At 35.7% G+C, this 20,647-nt stretch overlaps 1 protein-coding gene across 7 annotated transcripts in view; it reads right to left on the bottom strand.

Annotated features, from left to right (window-relative positions):
* Positions 1-13,995, bottom strand: part of AP1S2 (adaptor related protein complex 1 subunit sigma 2) — a 31,702-nt gene extending 17,707 nt beyond the window's left edge. For 3 of the 7 annotated variants that reach the window (XM_031958954.1, XM_031958960.1, XM_031958959.1), the window contains exons 1-4: positions 13,877-13,995; positions 10,810-10,988; positions 1,355-1,463; positions 151-288 (exon numbers count right to left, since the gene is read on the bottom strand). In XM_031958954.1, coding sequence (XP_031814814.1) covers positions 151-288; positions 1,355-1,463; positions 10,810-10,988; positions 13,877-13,879 — 429 coding nt within the window. In that variant the 5' untranslated portion in view covers positions 13,880-13,995. Of the gene's footprint in view, positions 1-150; positions 289-1,354; positions 1,464-10,809; positions 10,989-13,121; positions 13,223-13,337; positions 13,476-13,876 lie in introns of those variants that run through there. The other 4 variants (XM_031958958.1, XM_031958957.1, XM_031958955.1 and 1 more) reach the window with 4 other exon arrangements.
* Between the last annotated feature and the right edge of the window lie 6,652 nt (positions 13,996-20,647).

Raw genomic sequence — 20,647 nt, 5'->3', positions numbered from 1 at the left:
TAATTGTATACATATTACATATAAAATACATGTATGCCACATGCTAAGCATGCTAAGAACTCTTAAAACTGTTTAGGATAGAAGAGCCTTTTCTAGCAGGAGCAATGGTCACCATGCTTCAATGCTGGGAGAATCACTGTGCTTACTTACCTCTTGGAGCAGATCTGCCTGTTCAATGGCTTTAAGTACATTTTTCTTAGATGTTTCCTGAACTTCTCCTCCCAAAAGAAATTCATCCAAAATAAAATAAGCTTTCTCAAAATTAAAGATGATATCAAGTTCACACACCTGAAATATAAAATAAATGCATTTTAACACTTAGGTAAATAAGATTTGTTCCCTTCATTTCTAAAGTCAAGAAAAAATTTATAAACTAAGGACATCTGCAATGCCTACTTCTATGATATCAAATTAATCCCATCCTTTCTAAAAAAAAAAATAATAATTATTGCCAACAAAATACAATTGATTTTTAACAAGTTCAACTTTTCACATTTGCAGTAACACAATTTTAAAAATATTTCAAGGAAAAAAACCCTAATCTACAATCTCCCAAATACAAATAGTATGACGATAGACTCCTTCACTGACATGAATTTAACTAACATTGACATGAATTTAACTAACACTAACCCTAAGTAATAGATTATAAGTACTAACAAAAATCCAAATTCCCTAATTAATCCAATACTAAAGTGTTTGTTGTTAAAATTCCTTTCTATTACAGAATTTTAAACCATCTTTTCATAAGTGTGATTTTAAAAGTAAGGCCAATCAACAAAAATCATTCCTTCCTTTCTGCTGTGAAATACCATTTCTAGGTTTGTCCTATTTTGTGATACTTAATAAAGAACCTGATATTATAACAAAGGCCTATGAGTAGTCCTCATATCTTTATCTTAGAAGGATGGAGCATTTTCTTTCCCATGAGAAACTAGTTATCTTAACGCAGGGCATGCTCAACTGGCAGTATTTGTTCCAAAATGCTTTGATAATAACTTGGTCACCATGCCCTATTAACTATACCTTTATTAGTCACCTAACTTTGTGTTTGCTCTTCAAGTATTCTGTTTCCTAAGTTTACACAACCCATATTTAGTTTTTCTGTACTTTCAAAAAACTAGAAATCATTAAAACTTTAGTAATAGTATCTAGTCAATATGTAGTCTGACTCTTCCCTAGTACAAGAATTAAAAAAGCTTTATTAAATTGAAATCACAATGCTCTGGCTAAATTCTTTGATACCTAATCATATCACTATTTTAAAATAGAATAAAATGCTTATTCTAAAATAAAAGAATGATATATAAGAGTAGAAATAAGGGATCTTATTTTTCAAAAAATTACTACTCACACTGCCAAAATATTTGTCAAGAAGTTCAACATAACGATGAATTATTTCCAGGGTAATTAGTTCGTTGTCCTGATCTTCAATAGCACAGCAGAAATACAGGCTAGCATATCTATAATAACATAAACATCAAGAGAATGTCTTCAGACAATAAATATTTTGTTATATGCCATCAGTATTCAATACTAAAACAGATCATATTTATAAGGTTTCTCTCAACTTTTTTTTTTAAAAAGAATTTAACTTTTAACTTCCTGATTAATGTTTATCAATTCAGGATACATGAATCAGAAAAATAACCAAAGCATGTGTATAAAATCCATTCATTTTAAATGAAACTTCAAAGAACCAGTAGTACTTTACTATTATAGTATGCTTTTTTGGTATGAATATCTACTATGTTTCTTGTCCCATTTCAAACATATAGCTAAAAGTAAATTTTGTCAGTTTTATTGATGCAAATTACCCAGAATTTGCTAGCATAAGCAAATCAAAGCAAAAGAAAGAAAAATATGTTTAATTAAATCTAAATATTCAGTCTGTTTAAAATTCTATAAAGGGATTGTCACTTGGGGCATTATCAATAACAGTCTGTTTGTAACCAGCAAAAAAAAAATTTTTAAATCAGGAAGAAGCTGGAAAAATTTCATGAGAAACAAAACAAGTTGTTGTTTTTTAAATGAACATTCTAAATTTAATCCTAAAATAAGATGCCACATATGACGTCAAACTGGGGTCAACTTTTATTATAGCAGTTATACTTAGGTATACTACTCAGATACATGGGAGATTTTTAGCTTCTGAATGGAACTTCAGAACATTTGAACAGACTATATCAGATTTATTTAGACTATTTTCCAGGTCTACACTAAAGTAAAGTCTTAATAAAATTCAATAGAATTCATAGGCACATAAACAAAAATCTAGGTATTTTCCATCATATCTGGGACCAAGAGAGTTCCTATGATCCCCAATTGCAGTAGATACTTGTCTTGGTGGAACATTCTCTGTGTCCCACTATTATAGTCTGGGTTCCAGATCCACTAGGACTGCAGAAATCATTCCTTTTTTGAGATGGCATAATGTAGTGACATTCTTCCCCTTTGAGTGAAAAATTCAGAATTGACCTTCCACAATTTTATCTCTCTGGGTCACTGTTCCTCATTTGTAAAATGAGAATATAGAGCCAGATGGTCTCTGAGGTCTGTTCCAGTGTAATATCTTTAATCTTGTGGTACTTTTATTTTTACATCTTCTAGGAAAGCCTCAATCTTTCTGGACCTCAACTTCCTTAAATTTTGATAATTTTTAAAGCTCCTTTTCCACTCAAAACCCTATGTTTTTGTAAATTCAACTTTACTGTTTTAGTGATCCAATCCAATTAAATATTTATAACTGTCAAGACTTTGTGTTCTAGGTTCTCTATGGGGAATGTTTAAGACATGACTCTTGTCTGCAAGAAATTTACAATAAAACAGAAGAGATAAATACACATAAATAAATTTAAATGTGCTAAGTACATAGAAAGTTAAAATGTGCATATGTAGTATCAGAAATATCAAGAATAGAATAAAATATTTTTTACTTTTTTTTTCTTTGTAGGATGGAAGGGAGAGGGGGGAGTAGGGAAGAAGAGAATCAGTGAGAACTTCAAGCAACTTTCTGATCTGGATAAAATATTCTCCTGAGTAGACCAGAGGCAACTATCTACTTAGAAAGGAAAAAGGATTTGGATTCAGTAAGACTTGAATTTAAATTCTGACTTTAAAACTTAGTAATTTAATTAAGTCACTTATAACCTTTCTTCTGGGTCTTAAAATTTTCCAGCTCTAAATCAGAACAAAAAACTAATGGCATTTTTTAATGATTCTTTCTACAAAGATGTAGTAGCAGCTATCCCCAAATGAAGAGATATACATATATTTATACCCACTCACATTCCCCCATATGTATCTATACATACATACATATCAACATATATGTATACAAACATGTATGTGTGGAATGCACGTGCATACTTATACACACAGTCTCAGTATGTCCAAAGTAAAGTTAGTATGTGTCCTTGCTGAATATTCTTTCTGTGCCACGGCTAAGTACAATTTTTGTTAATTGCTAGATAGTCTACAAGTATTTCAGGTTCCAATCTCACATCTGAACCATCAGGGCAGTCTGATTAAGATTCAACCTAGACTTTGGCAATAACAGGTAGATTAGATTTGGAATAGAGGAAGGACAATGCAAAAGTGAGCCTTGAGTGGAGGTGAGTGGAAGTCCTGCAATCTGTGGCTTTCATGCTTGTGGCAGCTCTTCTAGCTATATATTATGAAAGATCTACATTGACTAGAAAGGATCAGAAAATCAACTGTGAGTCTTCAACTAGAAACAGATGTATACATGTACTCTGGTGTCTTTAATGATGCCTTGAAGATAATAAATGTTGTAAAGTGCCATTTGTTGAACTTCCTTAATTTTTAAATTTCAGGGTGACAGTGATCTCCAAGACCAACTGTGGTAGGTGTGGGTTCCCCGTAGGTGAAAATTTTGGACTTAAGAATTATGCTGGGGTGGGGGAGCAGCTAGATGGTGCAGTGGATAGAACACCAGCCCTGAATTCAGGACTTGAGTCTAAAGCTGGCCTCAGATATTTAACACTTCCTAGTTGTGTGACCTTAAGTCACCTAATCCTGATCGCCCCCCCCCCCCAAAAAAAAAGGAATTATGTTGAAGGAACTATTTAAAATCTTTTTATATGGTGTCTGGGAAATCTTTTAGAATTATGCTAGGAGATTTTGAGGGGACTTTTTAAGGCAAAAAACTGGGAGAAGTACTTGAAAGACAATGCCTGAACTACCTCAGAACCCCAAAGACTTCTAGTATTGGTGGTGGGGACAAATGTGCAATAAACCTGAAGTGAATTGTTTAGGAGAGGGAAATAACAATCTTAAAAGAATAAACAGCTTCTGCCTTAGTTCCTGTGAATTTTAACTTTTTTTGCTTGGAATTTAAGTCTTTGTGGTGTAGATTCTAGCAAAGGTCCCAGGTGTCCTCTCCTTCCCTTAAAAGAATGGCAACTACTTGTGTATGGCAGCTGGGGCACATGTTTTGGAAGTTAACTGAGGTCCTAAAAGAAACTCATAGCAATAGGGCTTGGTTAACAGAGGATGAGAGAGGATAAGAGCACTTAGGCCCCAGCGATGTCAGCACTCATACTCTGTTATAGGCCTCAGCACTGAGGGATAGCACTCAGAACTCAACATAAGGGTTACCAAGACACTGAACACATGGAAAAACATTGATATCTTAGTGCCTAGAAGAAGTAAATATTAACACAGACAGTGGCACATAGCTAGTGATAGAGTGAATACTATCAAAACTGAAAAGATCTGGTATCATTCACCATGTGGTCCACATGGACCAGATCATTAAGGAAACTTTGTCTTTCTGAGGGAAAGGATTTCTGATCTTCAGTCTCTGTGATGTCCTCGTATTTTCTGTGGTATTTTTTGCTATCCCCATGTTTGTTTCTGTTTTCTTTCTCCAGTGTTATTTTCTTCATCTTCAAGCTTAGGGATGTCCAGCAATAGTCCTAAAGATATGTAAGTGGCAAAAGGCTATCTAGAAGATCCTTAAGATTTTATCAACAAGGAATAAGATGTGGTAAGAGCAATATTCTAAAGCTCTAGATTAACTTTTCCTTAAACGGTATGGAAATCATCTGTGAGACTTAATTGACTAAGGCCTTGGCTGCTGAGGCAGCTTCCTGGTGGCCTAAGTACAAGAACCAAAATGAGGAGTCAAGAGCTCCTTCCTCAAGCTTTGACCAGTGTACTAGCATAGCCAACACAGAAGCCCGGAAATATACCTGAGACATTTCATGCTGTATGCTTATTGAATAGCCTTTTCCACATTACAGCTAAATAAATTCTTTATATTAAGTGCTAGATTAAATGTTATATTTCATTCCAGTCCTCAGTCAGACCTAGTCTACGCTATTTCTGCCTTTAAAGGTTAGTAAAACCTACAAATGCCTATATGGTAAAATAACACTGGATAAATGTTAAAGATAAGCAAATGATCTTATGTGAAATCTAGGGTGGAGAGAGACCAATATTAATTAATTAAATGAAGGAAGGTCTCATAAATTTGCCATTTGAGATAGATTTAAAGGATAGTATTCAACAAATAGAGCTAGATGAAAGGATACTTTAGGTATAAGACAGAGAAGCAGAGGGGAGGTATAAGAATGTATGTATGGAGAAAATCAAGTAGTCTTATTTTTGGCTGGCTGGCTGGACCATAATAGGAAGACTAGCAAGAAAGGTAGCAATTTCAGGAAAGAGATTGAATTTTATTAGGTAGACAATAAGTGACCACTGAAATGGTTTGGGGAAGACTAGCATTATTAAATTTATGCATACTGATGATTCTCTCTTTCTCTTTCTTCTCTGACTCCTCTCTCTCCTCTTTCCCTTCTTTCCCCTCTCTCCCCTCTCTTCCCTCTCTCCTCTCCCTCCTCCCCATCCATCTACCCATCCACTCCTTACAATGCCACCAGAACAGAGAGGAAAAGACCAGTTAGGAAGTTATCACTTCAGGCTGGCAAAGATAAAGATCCAAACTTAGTTAATGGCAGCATTATTGAATGAAAAAGCATTTATTACTTACTATGTGTAAAGAACCCTGCTAAGCACCAGAAATACAAACATTAAAGCAAGACAGACTCTGTTCTCCCAGAGCTCACAGTTTCTAGGGTCCTTAAAGGGCAACAACAAAGCAAATGAGTAACTTCTTTAATGCTATTTCTATTAAAAAGACATATATTGCAAAGGCAGAATTGTGGTAAGATCTGTTAATGTATGATGTTAATGTTAATGTTAATGACTGAATGTAGGAAGTGAAGAAGAGAAAATAAATAAAATTAATAGTAAGATTTCAAACACAAAAGAGTAGTTTTACAAAAAAAAATGCTATTGATAGAAATATTTGTCATGATGACCCAATTTAGGAGGCAAATTTGTCTCCTAAAAACCAAGCTTTTCATTTTAATCTAAGTAATACTAGGAGACAAATTTTCTTAGTTGAATTTATGTAATTCTTTAGCCAAGAAACATAGTAGTGTATAGAAGCATACACTTGATGCATAATTGGAGATCTGAATTTTTCAGGTCTTTCCAGACTTTTTCAGTCTAGACTCCAAAGACTTACCATGTCACCATAAAAAAGTCACTTAACCTCTCTAACTTTATTTCCTTATCCAGATGGAAAGAAATGTACAGTTATGAGGAAAACTGTAATGTCTGGGCTAGCTTTCTGGAGGGCTAGCTTTCTGGAGGTCCTTTAGACGGGCCTTGAAGGTCTTAGCAGGGTAAACATGAGAATGGTCAAGAACAGAGTCTAGATTCTTTATTCTGGCCCAGTCTTGATCTTAGTAGGAGGCATAAGAGCCACCATGAGGTTGGTCAAAGATAGAATGTCTATCTTCCAGTCTTAGTTGGCCCTTATATACCTTACTGTAATTACATCATTACAGCATACTGATTACATATGAACTTAGAGAGCCATTATATCGCCATACTAAGTACTAAGTATATAAGTGAACTAGAGAACAATCATCTCATCAATTCCACTGAGTTAACACTTTGTTTCAAGTATACTTCTCCAAAGTTTTGGGTCTCTACAGAAAACAAATTATGAATATTTTTGTAAATGTGAATAATGATTACTGAACTGATATATAATATTTTAGGAAACATGAAAAAAGCCTTGTGCCTAAATAGCCAAAATCTAGATGCCAGTCCAGATATCTGTGCTTGAGTTACATTTCCCAAAGCATGAGTGTTCTAATCTGTGTGATGGGAATAACAGCTGTACCACTTTTTTTCCCAGAGTGGTTATAAGTACTATGGAAATGTTCCAGATTACCAACATAGCAATGCCATAATACTATATAGATGCTGACTTTTCCAAATTACTAAAAAGCCCTGGAACTGATGACATTCTACAATATACTTCTGAATATGTAGGTATTAGGGTCATGAGAATCCACATAATTTCAGGATACAGGAGAGAAAACATGTTTGTTCAACACAGCAAAAAATTAAAACATTGATCAACAGGCATTTACTAATATGGGGGATACAATGACAAATAAATTCAAAATGACATAAAGAAAATATAATGAAAGAAAAACACAAAAATGGACACAATGATTTATGGGAAAGAAACTGAAGATAAACTCAAAAAGAATAATTTCTTGGTCTTTGATGTCTTAAAAAAATTAATTCATTCCATTCATTTAGGTCATATATTTGTTAATCTAAACCTGAAATAAAATCAGTAATACAAAAGGGGAAAAAAAAGTATTGTTGAATATTTTTAGCACTGTAGATTAAGCACTAATTACTGGTACTAAGTACATTTGAAAGTGCCTATTCTTATATTCAAAACACATGACTTCACCACAGTCAGCTAAATATCAGCTGACTGTTGGTGAGTGCAGCTAAACTGTTCTCAATACTCACTGGTTATTTCATTAATCTTTGTTATTGAAGAAAATCAAAACAACAAACTTAGCCAATTCCTTAGCCAATTCTCAAGATAAAATAATCTAGAGACATATAACTTGAATTTAAATTTGATCTAACTTCAATACAGTGATAGTTCTATAATGCCACAATACAAACTAAATTTTCTTAAAAACATCTTAACATGAGGAAATTTCAGGATGAAGAATACTGATATAGAGTAAAAGAAATAAGACTTAGAAATAACCAAAAGAGATTACTTGATGAGAATTAACTCTGATCTCTGAATATTTGGTAGTTCACACCTTCCCAGGAGAGAATTATTAAATTTAAAGTTTTTAAAGTTTTATTTCAGATGAGCTAAAGTAAACAATCACTGAATAAAGGATAGAGGTAGGGATAAGAAGACAGAGGAATGCTACAGTGGTGTAGGTAAATGATATAGAATGCCTAAATTAGAATTGTGTCAGAGAAAAGAAGGATGTATATGAGAAGAGTTGTTTCTATTGTATTCCAATTCAAGAATGTTTGAATTTCTGTACCATTAACAGAAACAGATAATAGGGAAGAGAGGGTAAGGAATGGAGAGAAATGTGACTCAATGAAATTTTTGGCCAGTGAATATAAAACTAAAATATACAGATAAAGAAGTTTGAACTGCTAGCTAGTTCAGTAATAAATCTGAAACTGAGTTTAGTTCTTCTGTCCCTCCCCTCGCTATTTAGTCCTTCAATCTACCCATGTTCTGCCTTTTTAGATTCATGGAATAGATATTATACTATCTCTGACTCAACTATTAGTCTATCTTGTTTCATAAGCTTCTCACAGAAACAATACACTATCTGGTGAATTTGAAAGATTGAATGAATTTTCACACTCCAGGCTACACATTCGATTCTTTGCATGCTCTCTTTCTAAGCCACAATAATGTTCTAATTAATAAGTCCAAATTATCTGGAAAGGGCATTAGATTGATATTAAAGAAACCTGAGTTCTTTAAAACTCCACAGATGATAGTTAGGTAGCCTTAAGCAAATCTCTACAATGCAATTCTACAAACATTTATTAAGGAACTATATAGTATGCTAGACCTGGGTATAGAGAGAAAAAAAAAGAAATAGCTTATAGGAGGCTCAGTTTCTTCATCTGTACCTCGGGTTGGGAGGCAGAATGATGGACTAGAAAATGAACTTCCATTTTCAAATTGTATTCTTTAATAAGAAATATTAAAAATAATTCTGCTTACAAAATGACAGAATTGCTAAATCCATTTCAACGTTTAAAAAATAATATCTATAAGGTTTTCTGTTCCTCTAAATTTATCTACCACTAGTTTAGAAATCTTCTTTATGAAGTCGTAAATGCTTAAAAAAAAAAAAGATAAGAATCTTTTTTCCCTTTCTGATTTCATAATTTTATTTCATCAGTTCTTTTTTACATATTACAAAATGTTTTTCTAAGTTATTTGTGCTATATAAGAAAGAAATTATTAAAGGAAAAGAAACAGGGTGAAGAAAAGTCCATGTTCCAAATCAAACAAAGTCTACAGATTAAAAAATACTTTATTCCACAGTTTGAGAAATATTACTTTTATTCCAATGTAATTAAATGAAACTATAATGGAGTATATATAATATATATTATATATATAATATTATAATGGAGTAAATATTATTCTATTATCTATTTCCCAGTTTGTTATATTTTCATCTGTTATTTCTCACCATATTTTTGACATTTTAAAAGATGTATTAACTTTGTTAATAACCAAGTGGGTTTTAATTATTTTAAATAAACAAGAATTTTAAACATCTATGTGACAGAAATCAGTCTCAAACGTTTATGCTTTTATGCCAAGCACTGTAAATATAAAACCAAAAAAGTTCCTGCCCTCAATGAGCTTACAACATTTTATGGCAGCAACAATGTGCTTCTACCTATGTCTTGACAAAATACATAAAAGTTCCCCCCCCCCCCCCCCCCCCCATTAGGGGACAGAGAGGGAGACATGAGTAACCAGGCAGATTAGGAAAAACACAATTCCAAAAGGCACAAATGAGAAGAGTGTGAACTTCCGGTATTTGGGGGAATGGGAAAAAATGACAGGCATGAAAGCACACAGAATATTATATGCGAGCAAAAGCAAAAAACCCAGTTTGAATGAACCTACTTGAAGGTATATGAAGGGAGAATATGTATAATAAGTTTGGAAAAGTTAGAGTCAAAGTTTGAAAGGCTTTAAATAAACAAACAACAGTTCACATTTGATGCTCAGTATTTTAGTTATCTGTCTAGAAGAACTTTGTGACTCTGGGTTTCTTAGAGCCACAAATAAGTTCCTTTATTTGGATTTTTTAGTAACCAGATGACATTTTCTAAAATTTTCTAAATTGTTCAGACTATACAGTATTTAATAGTTTAATAGTTTCAGGAGATCCAGGTTCAAATCCCACTTCAGACATTTAATAACTATATGTAATCATGAGCAAGATAGGTCTTTTCAAAAGAGATCAACTCAATAATATAGATAATAGTTGTACTACTCACCTTAGAGGGTTGTTGAGGAAAAGTGTTTTGCAACTCTTAAAATGCTATTTAAGTGTGAGTTACAATTATTTACTTTTTCTAAAAGTTAAATTTATAAATGAAAATATATACATCATTAAAGCTACTTTTAAATAATCAACTATTTAAAGTATTTCCTGATTTCTGTTATTTCAAATCTGTTTAGTCAAAGGAGGAAGATTATAATTTACTTCATCTAAGATTTAATCCTTAAAAATCTACTTTATTTAATCATTTCTAATTATAAAAATGGTCTTCCTATATAATTATCCAAATAAGTCAACTTTCAAAATTAGTTAATTTTCATTCATATTTGAACTAAAATTTGGTCTCCAACTGCAACTTTCTGATAAATGAAAATTATACCTTTTGTAGACAATCTTCAGATCTCGCCATTCCAAAAAGCTGCACATTTTGGGTTTACGGGCTAAAACTGTTTGAACAAGTTCTCTTGTGATTTTTTTCTTTTCTTTGTCCGATAGTGGGACATACCATTTTTGAAGTCGGAGCTTTCCCTGGCGACTAAAAAGCAACATAAACTGCATCTGTTAAAATAAAAAAAAAAAAAATTCAGGTCTTTGGTTCTACACACTGAAATAAAGTTGCATCTTTCAACTTCAACAAGCTTCATTATAATACAACAGAGAGAAAGTAAATTGATAATTACCATAATACCCACACTAAATTAAAAAATAAATAAATCATTCACAAAGCCTTCTGTCACCCTCTCTCTTATACACACAGAGTACTGCAACACAAGCTCAGAAAAGTAATTGAAAATTTTAAAAAATTACATAGAGCAGGAAATTGTCACCATTGATATGCTTTAAAAAAAGCAAAAAATAACATAGGTTTTAGTAACACTCGATGTAGTCATAGAACATGCTGGTTCTCCCTTCTCATACCTGATTTGTCCCAACTGGAAGGAACTTTTCAAGACAAATTAACATTTCAATTGGTAACTTTTAACAGAAATAAAAATATGAAAGAATAACCAAATTTTCAAATCAAATTTCTGCATTCATTTTATAAAAATTCAAAACAACATATACTGTGCCAAGCTGGGGCATAGTTATATTATAAAAGTCAAAATTATACAAATTCTACCTTTTAAAGTTTTTGATTATTTGTTTAGTTAAGATCTACAAATAAAATTTCGACCATCTAAAAATTTAATATTTTAGGAAAAGCTTATTTTAATTAAATTTTGACATAAACCACAACTAAAGAAATAATGAATACATGAGATAATACATTTAATATAAATTTTTTTCAATATATCCCACCAGTTTTTTTTAGTAATGTTAACATTTCATACACAATTATAATTCTGGATTTTTTCTTAATATTCACAACATGTTGAATTTTTAAAGCAATTTTTTTTCAAATTTTCTCCATTTAACAAAAATGATTTTCAAAATTATAAATAACTAAAAATAGCACACATTTTTGACTGGACTAATCTTACTTGATTAATTAAAGACTTAAGCCAAATTCTATCTCATTCAATAAAATAAACAAATAGTCAAACTATCAATGCTGGCTATGATTCAAGTATGAGCTAATAATATTAATATTTTCCCACCGATCTCAAAGCACCTCTAAGTGAGTACTGCAACATATTTATTAAACGCTTACTATGAGTCAAACATTAGTCGAATAATATAAATACTTTTCCAAGGAACTCAAAGGTCTTCAACCAACGAGGAAGGAGTTCACTGCAATATATTAATGCTTACTGTGGCTCAAGCATTGTGCTAATAATAATATAAGTATTGTACACCTTTCCATGGTTCCCAAAGCACATCGCAAACGAATACTGTAATTTTCGCAAACGGAAACTAAAGGACCAACTCGTCCTTTCAAATCTCAAAGCAGCTGCAGAACTTGGAAGAGAATGGATTTCATTTTTTAAGATGTTGCAAAATTGAGACGAAAGTGTAGACTGTCAGTTAAAGGGAGGGGAGTCCAGCGTCTGAACTCCTACTTAACACATTAAATAAACCACTTATCTTCCTATAAAACAAGTTCCCTGCAAAACTGGGATTATACTTGCTCAGAAAATGTTATGTCAAGTCGCTATGAAATACACACCCCATTGCTTGTGATCTTAAATGAATATAGCAAGAAGGAAATGGGGATTTTTTTAAGGAGGGGGGCAGTATTGCCTGGAAGACTAATGATAAAAACGCTCCTGAAGTCACAGCTGTTTTCCTATTCCTCCCATAGTCAAAAAACGATGCTCTAGGATATCCAGGAAGGGAGGAGGAGAGGGGAATGGAGGAGACAATGGCCCCGGCAGCCGCGCTTCGTCCGCTGCGCCCGGACCCCTACCCAGAGTAGAGCTCCCACTCTCCCTCTCCCTTCCCCGGTTCCCCAGCCTCTCCCTCTCTGGGCAGGAAAAGTCCGTTTCGGCCGGAGACAAGCCGTCGCCCGCCGGCCCGCTGGGAGAGGGAGGACTGACTTAGGGGAATTCCCACGTTGCAAGGGTAGGGGCGCGGGGAGGGGACCCCCGGAGTTAGGGGAAGGAGTGCCAGGAGTGCCCCGGACAGCCCTGACACACAACCCTCCTTGCAACATACGGAACAAAATTAAGTCGAGCCTCAGCTCCCCAGGTCTCCTCCGGGATGAAGGCTGGGGCGAGTTGGGGGCGCGCGTCCCACTCTCCCGCGGGTCACCTTAGGGGCGCGGTCCACGGGGACAGGAGAGCAAACACTCCAGGGAAGTCTCCGCTCCAGACCCACACGCGCGCGCGAAGGAAGCGAATATTGCTGGGGTGAGTGGGGGGGGGGGGGGGGGGGGGGGGGGGGGGCGCGACACCTCCCTCTCCACGTGACAGCCCCTCCCACGAGGAATTCCCCCCCCAACACACGCACACACACTCACTCACTCACTTACTGTGGCCGCCGAGGGGAGGGAAGCTCCGTGGCCGCCCGCAGCTCCCCGAGCCCGCAGCAGCCGCCAAGTGAAAAGCCCCCTCAACGTCTGGGAGCCAAGCAGGCGGGGCGTGGGGAGTGAGAAGGGGGGAGCGGGGCGGGGGAGGCCCCGCCCCGAGGGCCGGCCAAGGGAGGAGCCGGGGGAGCCGGGGCGGGGGCTGGAGGAAGGAGGCGGGGTGAGCTGAACGGGGAAACCGGCTCCCGGATCTCCCCTCCTCCCCCCCCCCCCCCCCCCCCCCCCCCCTCCCCGCTACCAGACAGGCGGGTTGCGCCACTACACGATTCGGCGCCGGAAACGGGTGCACGTGACCCGGAAACGGCTTAGTTGACAGCCTACAACAAAAACCCTCCCCCTCCCCAACCCCTCTCACTTCCTAACCGACGGGCGGCGCATGTGTATGTACGATCCCCTCCCTCCTCCCTCGGCCCTCCCTTCTTTCTCCCCTCCTCTCTCCGCCCTTCTGCTCCTCCTCTCCCCTCCCCCGCCCCAGTAGTACCATTACGCAGAGTAGGCTGAGTGCTATACAGTCACTTGTACGGGTACTCTGACTGGGAAGAGACGAGGCAGCCTGCTGCTCAGGTTCAGAATCCCGCTGCTACTGAGCCTGCGCGGTAGCGCGGGCTGCGGCCACGCGGAGGCGGGCTCGTGCTCCTCTTCCTCCAGTCTCGGGCTTCGCTTGGAGCCGCGCTTGCTGTCTTGTTTGTTTCCCTCCCTGGTGGAGGGGCGGGGTGGGGTGGGGAGGAATGAAGAAGGGAAAGCTTGAGGTGAAAAAAAAAAGAAGCCGACTAGTCCTGCTCCCAACCAGGAGGCGGGGGAGTCAAGAGAACTGTTCACTTAATGGTCTTTAGAGAGAGCTAGACAAGCAACCTAACATCAAAACTGTGCGGGGTGAGAGGTGCAATGTCATCGAATATAGATTTCTGTAAATTAGCCTTGACCAAAGCTGGTTGATCAGGAAGATTCAAAAAAAGAGGGAGAGGAGGAAGTTGATATGATAAACATTCGGCGATGCTATCGAGAACTTAGAAACTTGGTCAGGTTTAGGTGTGATGAAGAGCTGCTGACCAGGCTGGTCCTAACCACGTAATGGGTCTTGCTCCGAGGAGGGTAGGGTGGGGCTCCGGAGTTCCGCTGCGCGGATCTGAAAAGTGCTCTAAGGGATGGATTGGAAGTTAAAAGGGAGTAGGGGGGAACCCGAACGAGAAAGAAACGTGGGGGAGGTGCAGTTTGTGGGGGATTAGCAAGTGCGTTGGAAATTATGATTTTTCTCTTAAGAAACAGCTTTTCGCTTGGTTTTCCTTTTTACTTATTAAATGGGAAGTAAAGAGAAGCTCCTCAAATTACAAATTTACACTGGCTATCTTTTATGCTAGGCTTTGCTTTACGGTTTTTAAGGCAACTATTAATCTGGGTTGGAGAGGAAGGGAGATTGCCAACATCAGGATGTTCATATTGCAGTTAGGGTGCAGAAAAAGTAACAAGCTTGGTTCTGAGCCGGATAGCGCCCTTGAGTGCTTCAGGGAAAATCTCCGACTGTTCGGGCCTCTGTTTTCTTATAAAGAAGGGATCAGATGAATTCCCAATTCGTCTAGTAGTCTATAAATCTGAAAGTAGTTGAGGAAGCTTCCTTTCCATAATTCCTTTGATTGAAGCTGAATTTAGTGGTGGGAAACATCCCTTTTATTCCTCATCCTTTGTAACCACTCTGTCCTCTCTTAGGACACTGTTAACCAGTGGACTGGAATTTCTATCTGCATTTGCCTTTTTATGCCCAGTAGCATTTGTTTTTTTTTTTTTTTTTTTTTTTATCCCCAGTATTTGGAATCTTTCTTTCAACAAAAGATAGCACATAATGTTTCTGAGTTATCTAGCTTCAAATATAAGAACCATTAGTAATACTTCTGACATAGTTAGTATGTTACCTTAAGAATAATGCATTTCTTGTAGATGTCTTTGTGGTTATGTAGATGTCTTTGTAGTTATGTTAAATGACAGTTTTCAATGTGACAGAAAATTAGATCCCTGTAGCCCCAAATAACCATTATATAACCTTAGCTACATTATTTTATTCCACTGAAACAATGGCTTATTAAATCCTTATAGCAAAACAAAACTTCAAACAATCTAGCAATTAAAAGGGGGTAGTGCCATTAAAAAAAAAATCATCTCTTTCCTGGCAAGAACAAGGGAACACAAAGCAGATGGTCTTTTCAATAGATGGTAGATAGTTCACTCCCTAGTCACAATATTAAGTGCTAATTGTGCAGTCACTGTGAAGGCTGTAAGCACTAGTTTGTTTGTAATTAATTGCTTGCTTTTAGATCCAAAGATTTCTAAATTGTGGACTTTTATAGTATGCATGTTTCTTTCCTTCCAAACATTGTCTTTGTCAAGGCATTAAGTATATTTTTAAATCAATTTTAGCTATTTAGGAAACACTCAACTACTTTGAGCTAATAGCAGAGGGCTAAAGTGATTTCTAAAAGAATTTTGAGTAGGATTCTTTCCCTTTTAAATAAAATTTTTACATTAAAAAATTATACAAAATTTTAATTGATATTTCTTAATGAAGATTTCATGGAAGATTTCATGCTTAGTTTTATCATAAATAATTAACTTGATCTTCAGTAAAAAAAAATCACAATAAGTCAGATTACAACGAGTCAGGGGCTGAATTAGGAACCCAAGATTATCCCTCAAAACTGTTCTATGTATCATTTAGAAATTATTAAGCTTCACTGTACTAAGCTATATAAATAATACTGGAAAATATAAATCTTAGTGTGTATTCAAATTGTTCTGGACGTCTTAAAATTTGGTGTTTTAGGTCTGCATTTTAAAAATAAAATTTAATTTCTAAATTTTTTAAATGAAATGTTTTAGTTTTCTTAATAAATACAATTATTAAAAAGAACCAAATATTCAGTAAGTATTCACTGTTAAATAGATTTCCCTAGAGTCATTCCCTATTTAAATGTACTGAATACACTTATATGAATTGATGCAAAATGAAGGGATTACACAGCAATGAAAATGAAAAAAATTAAAAATGAATGTGAATGAAATATGATTATGATGACCAAAGAGCCCTGAAGCATTGGAAGCTAACCCTTTTACTATTAAACATATTTGATGTATTTGTTCTGGCTGAAGACAACTCCCCAAGTTGACTATGCAAGAGTTGCTCCAAGTGAAGTACAAGAAGGTTTATTAGAATCTAGAGAAGCTGGCCGTCTTGGCCTGTGAGCCCTAAAGGACAGCAAAGATGCTCATAGTAGGAGGGCCACTGCCTTAAGAGTGCTCACAGTTTTTATCCATTTCAGACAAAGAACCCCCAAAATCCCACCCTCTATATGTTGCGATTGGTTACATAAGTTTCTATTCCCCATTTGGTGAGTGGAATACAGTAGATAAAGTGATCCTTCTTTGGACAATGGAATATAGTTCAGGCCTTATCTAAAATCACATGATTCCAGAGATGCCAAAACTGAGGACTTTAAGGCTTCAGTTAATTTAGCTAACAGTCTCTGATCACTATATGCTTGATCTGTAAGTTCTTCACCTTTTCCACACATATTGGTTAGTTTTGATCAACTTTTTTTCTCATTCTATTTTTATTCTTTATTGGATGGGAGAAGAATGTATTGGGAAATAAACATTACATAAAAACAAGACATTAACATTTTAAAAGGAAATTATTAAATAAAATTATCCAATGGGAATCAAGGTTTAGTAAGATTTTTTGAATACAAAGGTCTTTATTCATTTTTCCATCTGTGTTCAAATGTCCTAGGATATTTCTTCATGCCAAAGAATTGGTTTAGTCATGTGGCAATTAATGAAACAAATCATCATAAATTAGAATTATCAGAGCCTCTCTTTGTAAATTTTTTAATATTGATAGAAATATATAAAATAATAGCAATTCTGAAATCTGGGGCACCTAAGCGACACACTAGATAGTGTATAGGGCTTTTCCTAAATTCAACTCTGGCCTCAGGCCCTACTAATTGTGGGACCCTAGGCAAGTGATTTAACCCTGTTTGCCTCAGTTGCTCATCTGTTAAAATCAGCTGGAGAAGGAAATGACAAACCACTCTAGGACTTTTCCAAGAAAATTCCAAAATGGAATCACAAAGATTTGGACAGGATTGAAACAACACAATAACAATAAAGTTCTGAAACCTAAAGAGACACTTTCATATAGTCCTGAATCCTAATGTGTTATGCCACAGTTCTCTTTAACTGTTCTGACTCAGTTTCCCTGCACTAGTTTCCCTTGTCTCAGTTTCCTTAACTGTTCTGTCTCAATCCCCTAAACTGTAAAAACCCACTCTGGTTCATTAAGACTGAGGACTATTTGCTCTAAGGTTGTAAATTGTTAATGCAAGCAAGATAAACAAGAGAGTAGACCTCCTGACTCTTTCTGTCCTCAAGAATTTACAATATCCCTCTAAAATATTCCAAGATACCTCACTGATATCTTTACCTCCGTGTATTCAGACATCCTGTCTCTGGGTTTTTAGGATTTATGGTCTCCCCGCATCCTGACAGAAATTTTCCCACACTTCTTACCCCTTCTTTGTTTCTAAAAGGTATTTAAGAAATTGGGTTTCTCCTACTCATTACTGGAGGCTGGAGGCTGGCTACTGGCTACTGGACGCTGGATTCTTTGAGCTGACAGTCTCCTCCAGCCCTGGGACCAACATGGATTTCTCGGTCCCAGTACGTCTTTATCTCTGTCTGACTGGATAATTTGAGATGAGAGTCCTGTACAGTCAATTATGCTCTCCAATTAATAAAATATTGAAAGCTCTCTAATCTCTCTCCTGCCTCAGTTTCTCTGGCATTACAGTTGAGTGTTTGGTATGATAACTTGGTTTTCTGATTGGATACGGTAAGGCGAAGTTTTCCAAAACAGTGATGGGACTGTAAGGCTGAGCTGATCCCCAGCTTGCCTCCCTGAGCATTATATTCTTATCAGTACTGTCTTTCTCCCAGGACCTCATCAGTGGTATTAGGGTCATTCTGCAATTGCCGAAAAAGAGTTTACTTTGACAAGGTTGTATTTTGTAATCAAGTCTTTCTAATAATCTGTTAAATTTCAGGAATAAAGGTAAATTATTCAAGATCTATTTACTGATGAGTTGGATTAAAAAAAATCATAGCAGCGAATCTTTAGAATTTAGGCACCTGAATTCATTAGAGATTATTGATATGATAATACTTTTTTTTAAAACAACAGTAGCTTTTAAGACCTTTTAGAAATAAAACCTCCTTTAGATGATTTTAGGAAATCCTTTATTGAAAAACAAAATTCTGTCTTTTGTAAACTTTGAATGAATTAAAAAAATACTTTAACAAGAGATATTTATTATGCACTTACTATGGTGAACAAGGCACCGTGATTTAGAACTCACTGTGATTAGATCCCCAGTTCTATGGGGATCCATAGATTGAAGAAACACACTGCCTTCAAGGAGCTTGTACATTTTGTGTGTATGTATGGGGGTGAAAAGTGGGGCAGGGATAATATTTACAAATAAGTATAATATACTACAGTAAAAGAATCTAGGAAGTAAAAAGCATAATCGGGAAGGATCAGGAAGACCCTTTGGAGGAAAATATGTCTGGTTATGTATTGAATCAATCAAGGGGTTTTGTTTTTTCTTATACCTAGCGTATAGTTTAACATTAAGCATATTTGTAGACACTCAGCTATTGTTAATGAGTTGAATTTGAATGCATCAAAAATTGGTGTGGGCTTAATTGTGTGGGTCAAGTATTTAAGTTTCTTATATTAAGTAGTCTGAAATAAAATTTAATTTATTTTTAGAGTAATGTAGCTGACACTCAAAATAATCTACCACATGTGCAAAGTATTAAGTGTTGAGAAAAAAAATCCTAATCTATATTTGTTTTTGTGTAAAACCATTTAATGTCTGTTATTGACCTCTTGATGCATTTGTTACAGATCTGTTTGAATGAGAAGCAGAGGATGATCAGTAAATGTTGGATGAATTCAGCTGAACGGGAGATCTCACAATACCTTAACAAGCATTTAAAGAACAAAGCCTGTAGGGAAGTGGAGATCTTGGGCAAAGTAGAATGAGAGGGAAGAATTCTGTGTTCATAAATCTGAATAGCTTAAGGAAGACCTGAGTTTAAAGCTGACCTAAGAACATTTAATAGCTGGATGACCTTGGGAAGGTCACTTAACCCTATTTGCCTCAGTTTCTAATCTGCAAAATGAGCTAAGGAAATGGCAAACCATTCCCAGTATTTTTGTCAAGAAAATTTTAAATGGGATCATGGAAAATTGTACACAAATGAAATAATATGTAAAGAAGAAAATTTTATCTCATTTGTTCCCCCTTCTTTCTTTTTTTGTTCTGATCTGGCGATTTTGCATTACTATTATGTCACTCAGTTATTTGCAATTGCTTCCCAATTCTGTCACCTAAAAATCTGAGTTGGATGTTGAGTATGCACGGGTGCATTTAAGTAGTCCCTTTAAGCAACTTCCCTTTATCATAGATTTTCTCCCTTTACTTGTTAAAAATTAGGCTTAATTTTTTATTGATATAAAAAAGTGAGCCACCAACCTAAAATATGGTGGGTAGGATTATTCTTTATTGGGATTTTTTGGTTGTTTTTTATTTGAATTTAATTGAACCATAATTTCCCAAACTTAAAGACTATGGTATAGAGTTCCTCATTCATTAAACTTTTAAGATGAGAGTGATTAATAAATGGTCCCCAAAATGACTGATTTTAGACTCTCCTTTTCTTTCCTTTGACAATCTTACAAGCAGATATAATGAATAGTGAAATGAATAACAAATACGTCAGCAGAAAGTTGAAAGAGAAATAGGAATAGAAAATATACACAAATTAGCTAGATAATCAACTGCCAGGAGTTTAAAAAGTCTAAGAGAGTTGTCAAAGTTCTTTAAATGATCTAGTTTTTATGATGAACGCAGAAACAGAGGTGAAGTGCATATCATGACTTAAAATGCTATATATTTCATAGCTATATATTTAACTGGAAGATTTTATTTTAAAAGTAGTGATACCTCATGAAATTATTAAGAACAGTATAAAATTAGTGAAGCATAAGGCACATAACTATATCCCCCACACTTATCCCTATGACTAAAGATAAACATCTTTCTACAAAGGAAAGAATCCCCCCCCAAAAAAACCCAAAAATTCATTAAAAGGATTCTAGAATAAACAAATATGTAAGTGTTCACACTTTAGAAAG

This window comes from Sarcophilus harrisii, chromosome 3 (genome assembly GCF_902635505.1).
Source record: "Sarcophilus harrisii chromosome 3, mSarHar1.11, whole genome shotgun sequence".
Classification (NCBI taxonomy): Eukaryota; Metazoa; Chordata; class Mammalia; order Dasyuromorphia; family Dasyuridae; genus Sarcophilus; species Sarcophilus harrisii.
Note: the sequence above shows the minus strand (reverse complement) of the source record. Positions and strands in the feature narration are given on the sequence as shown.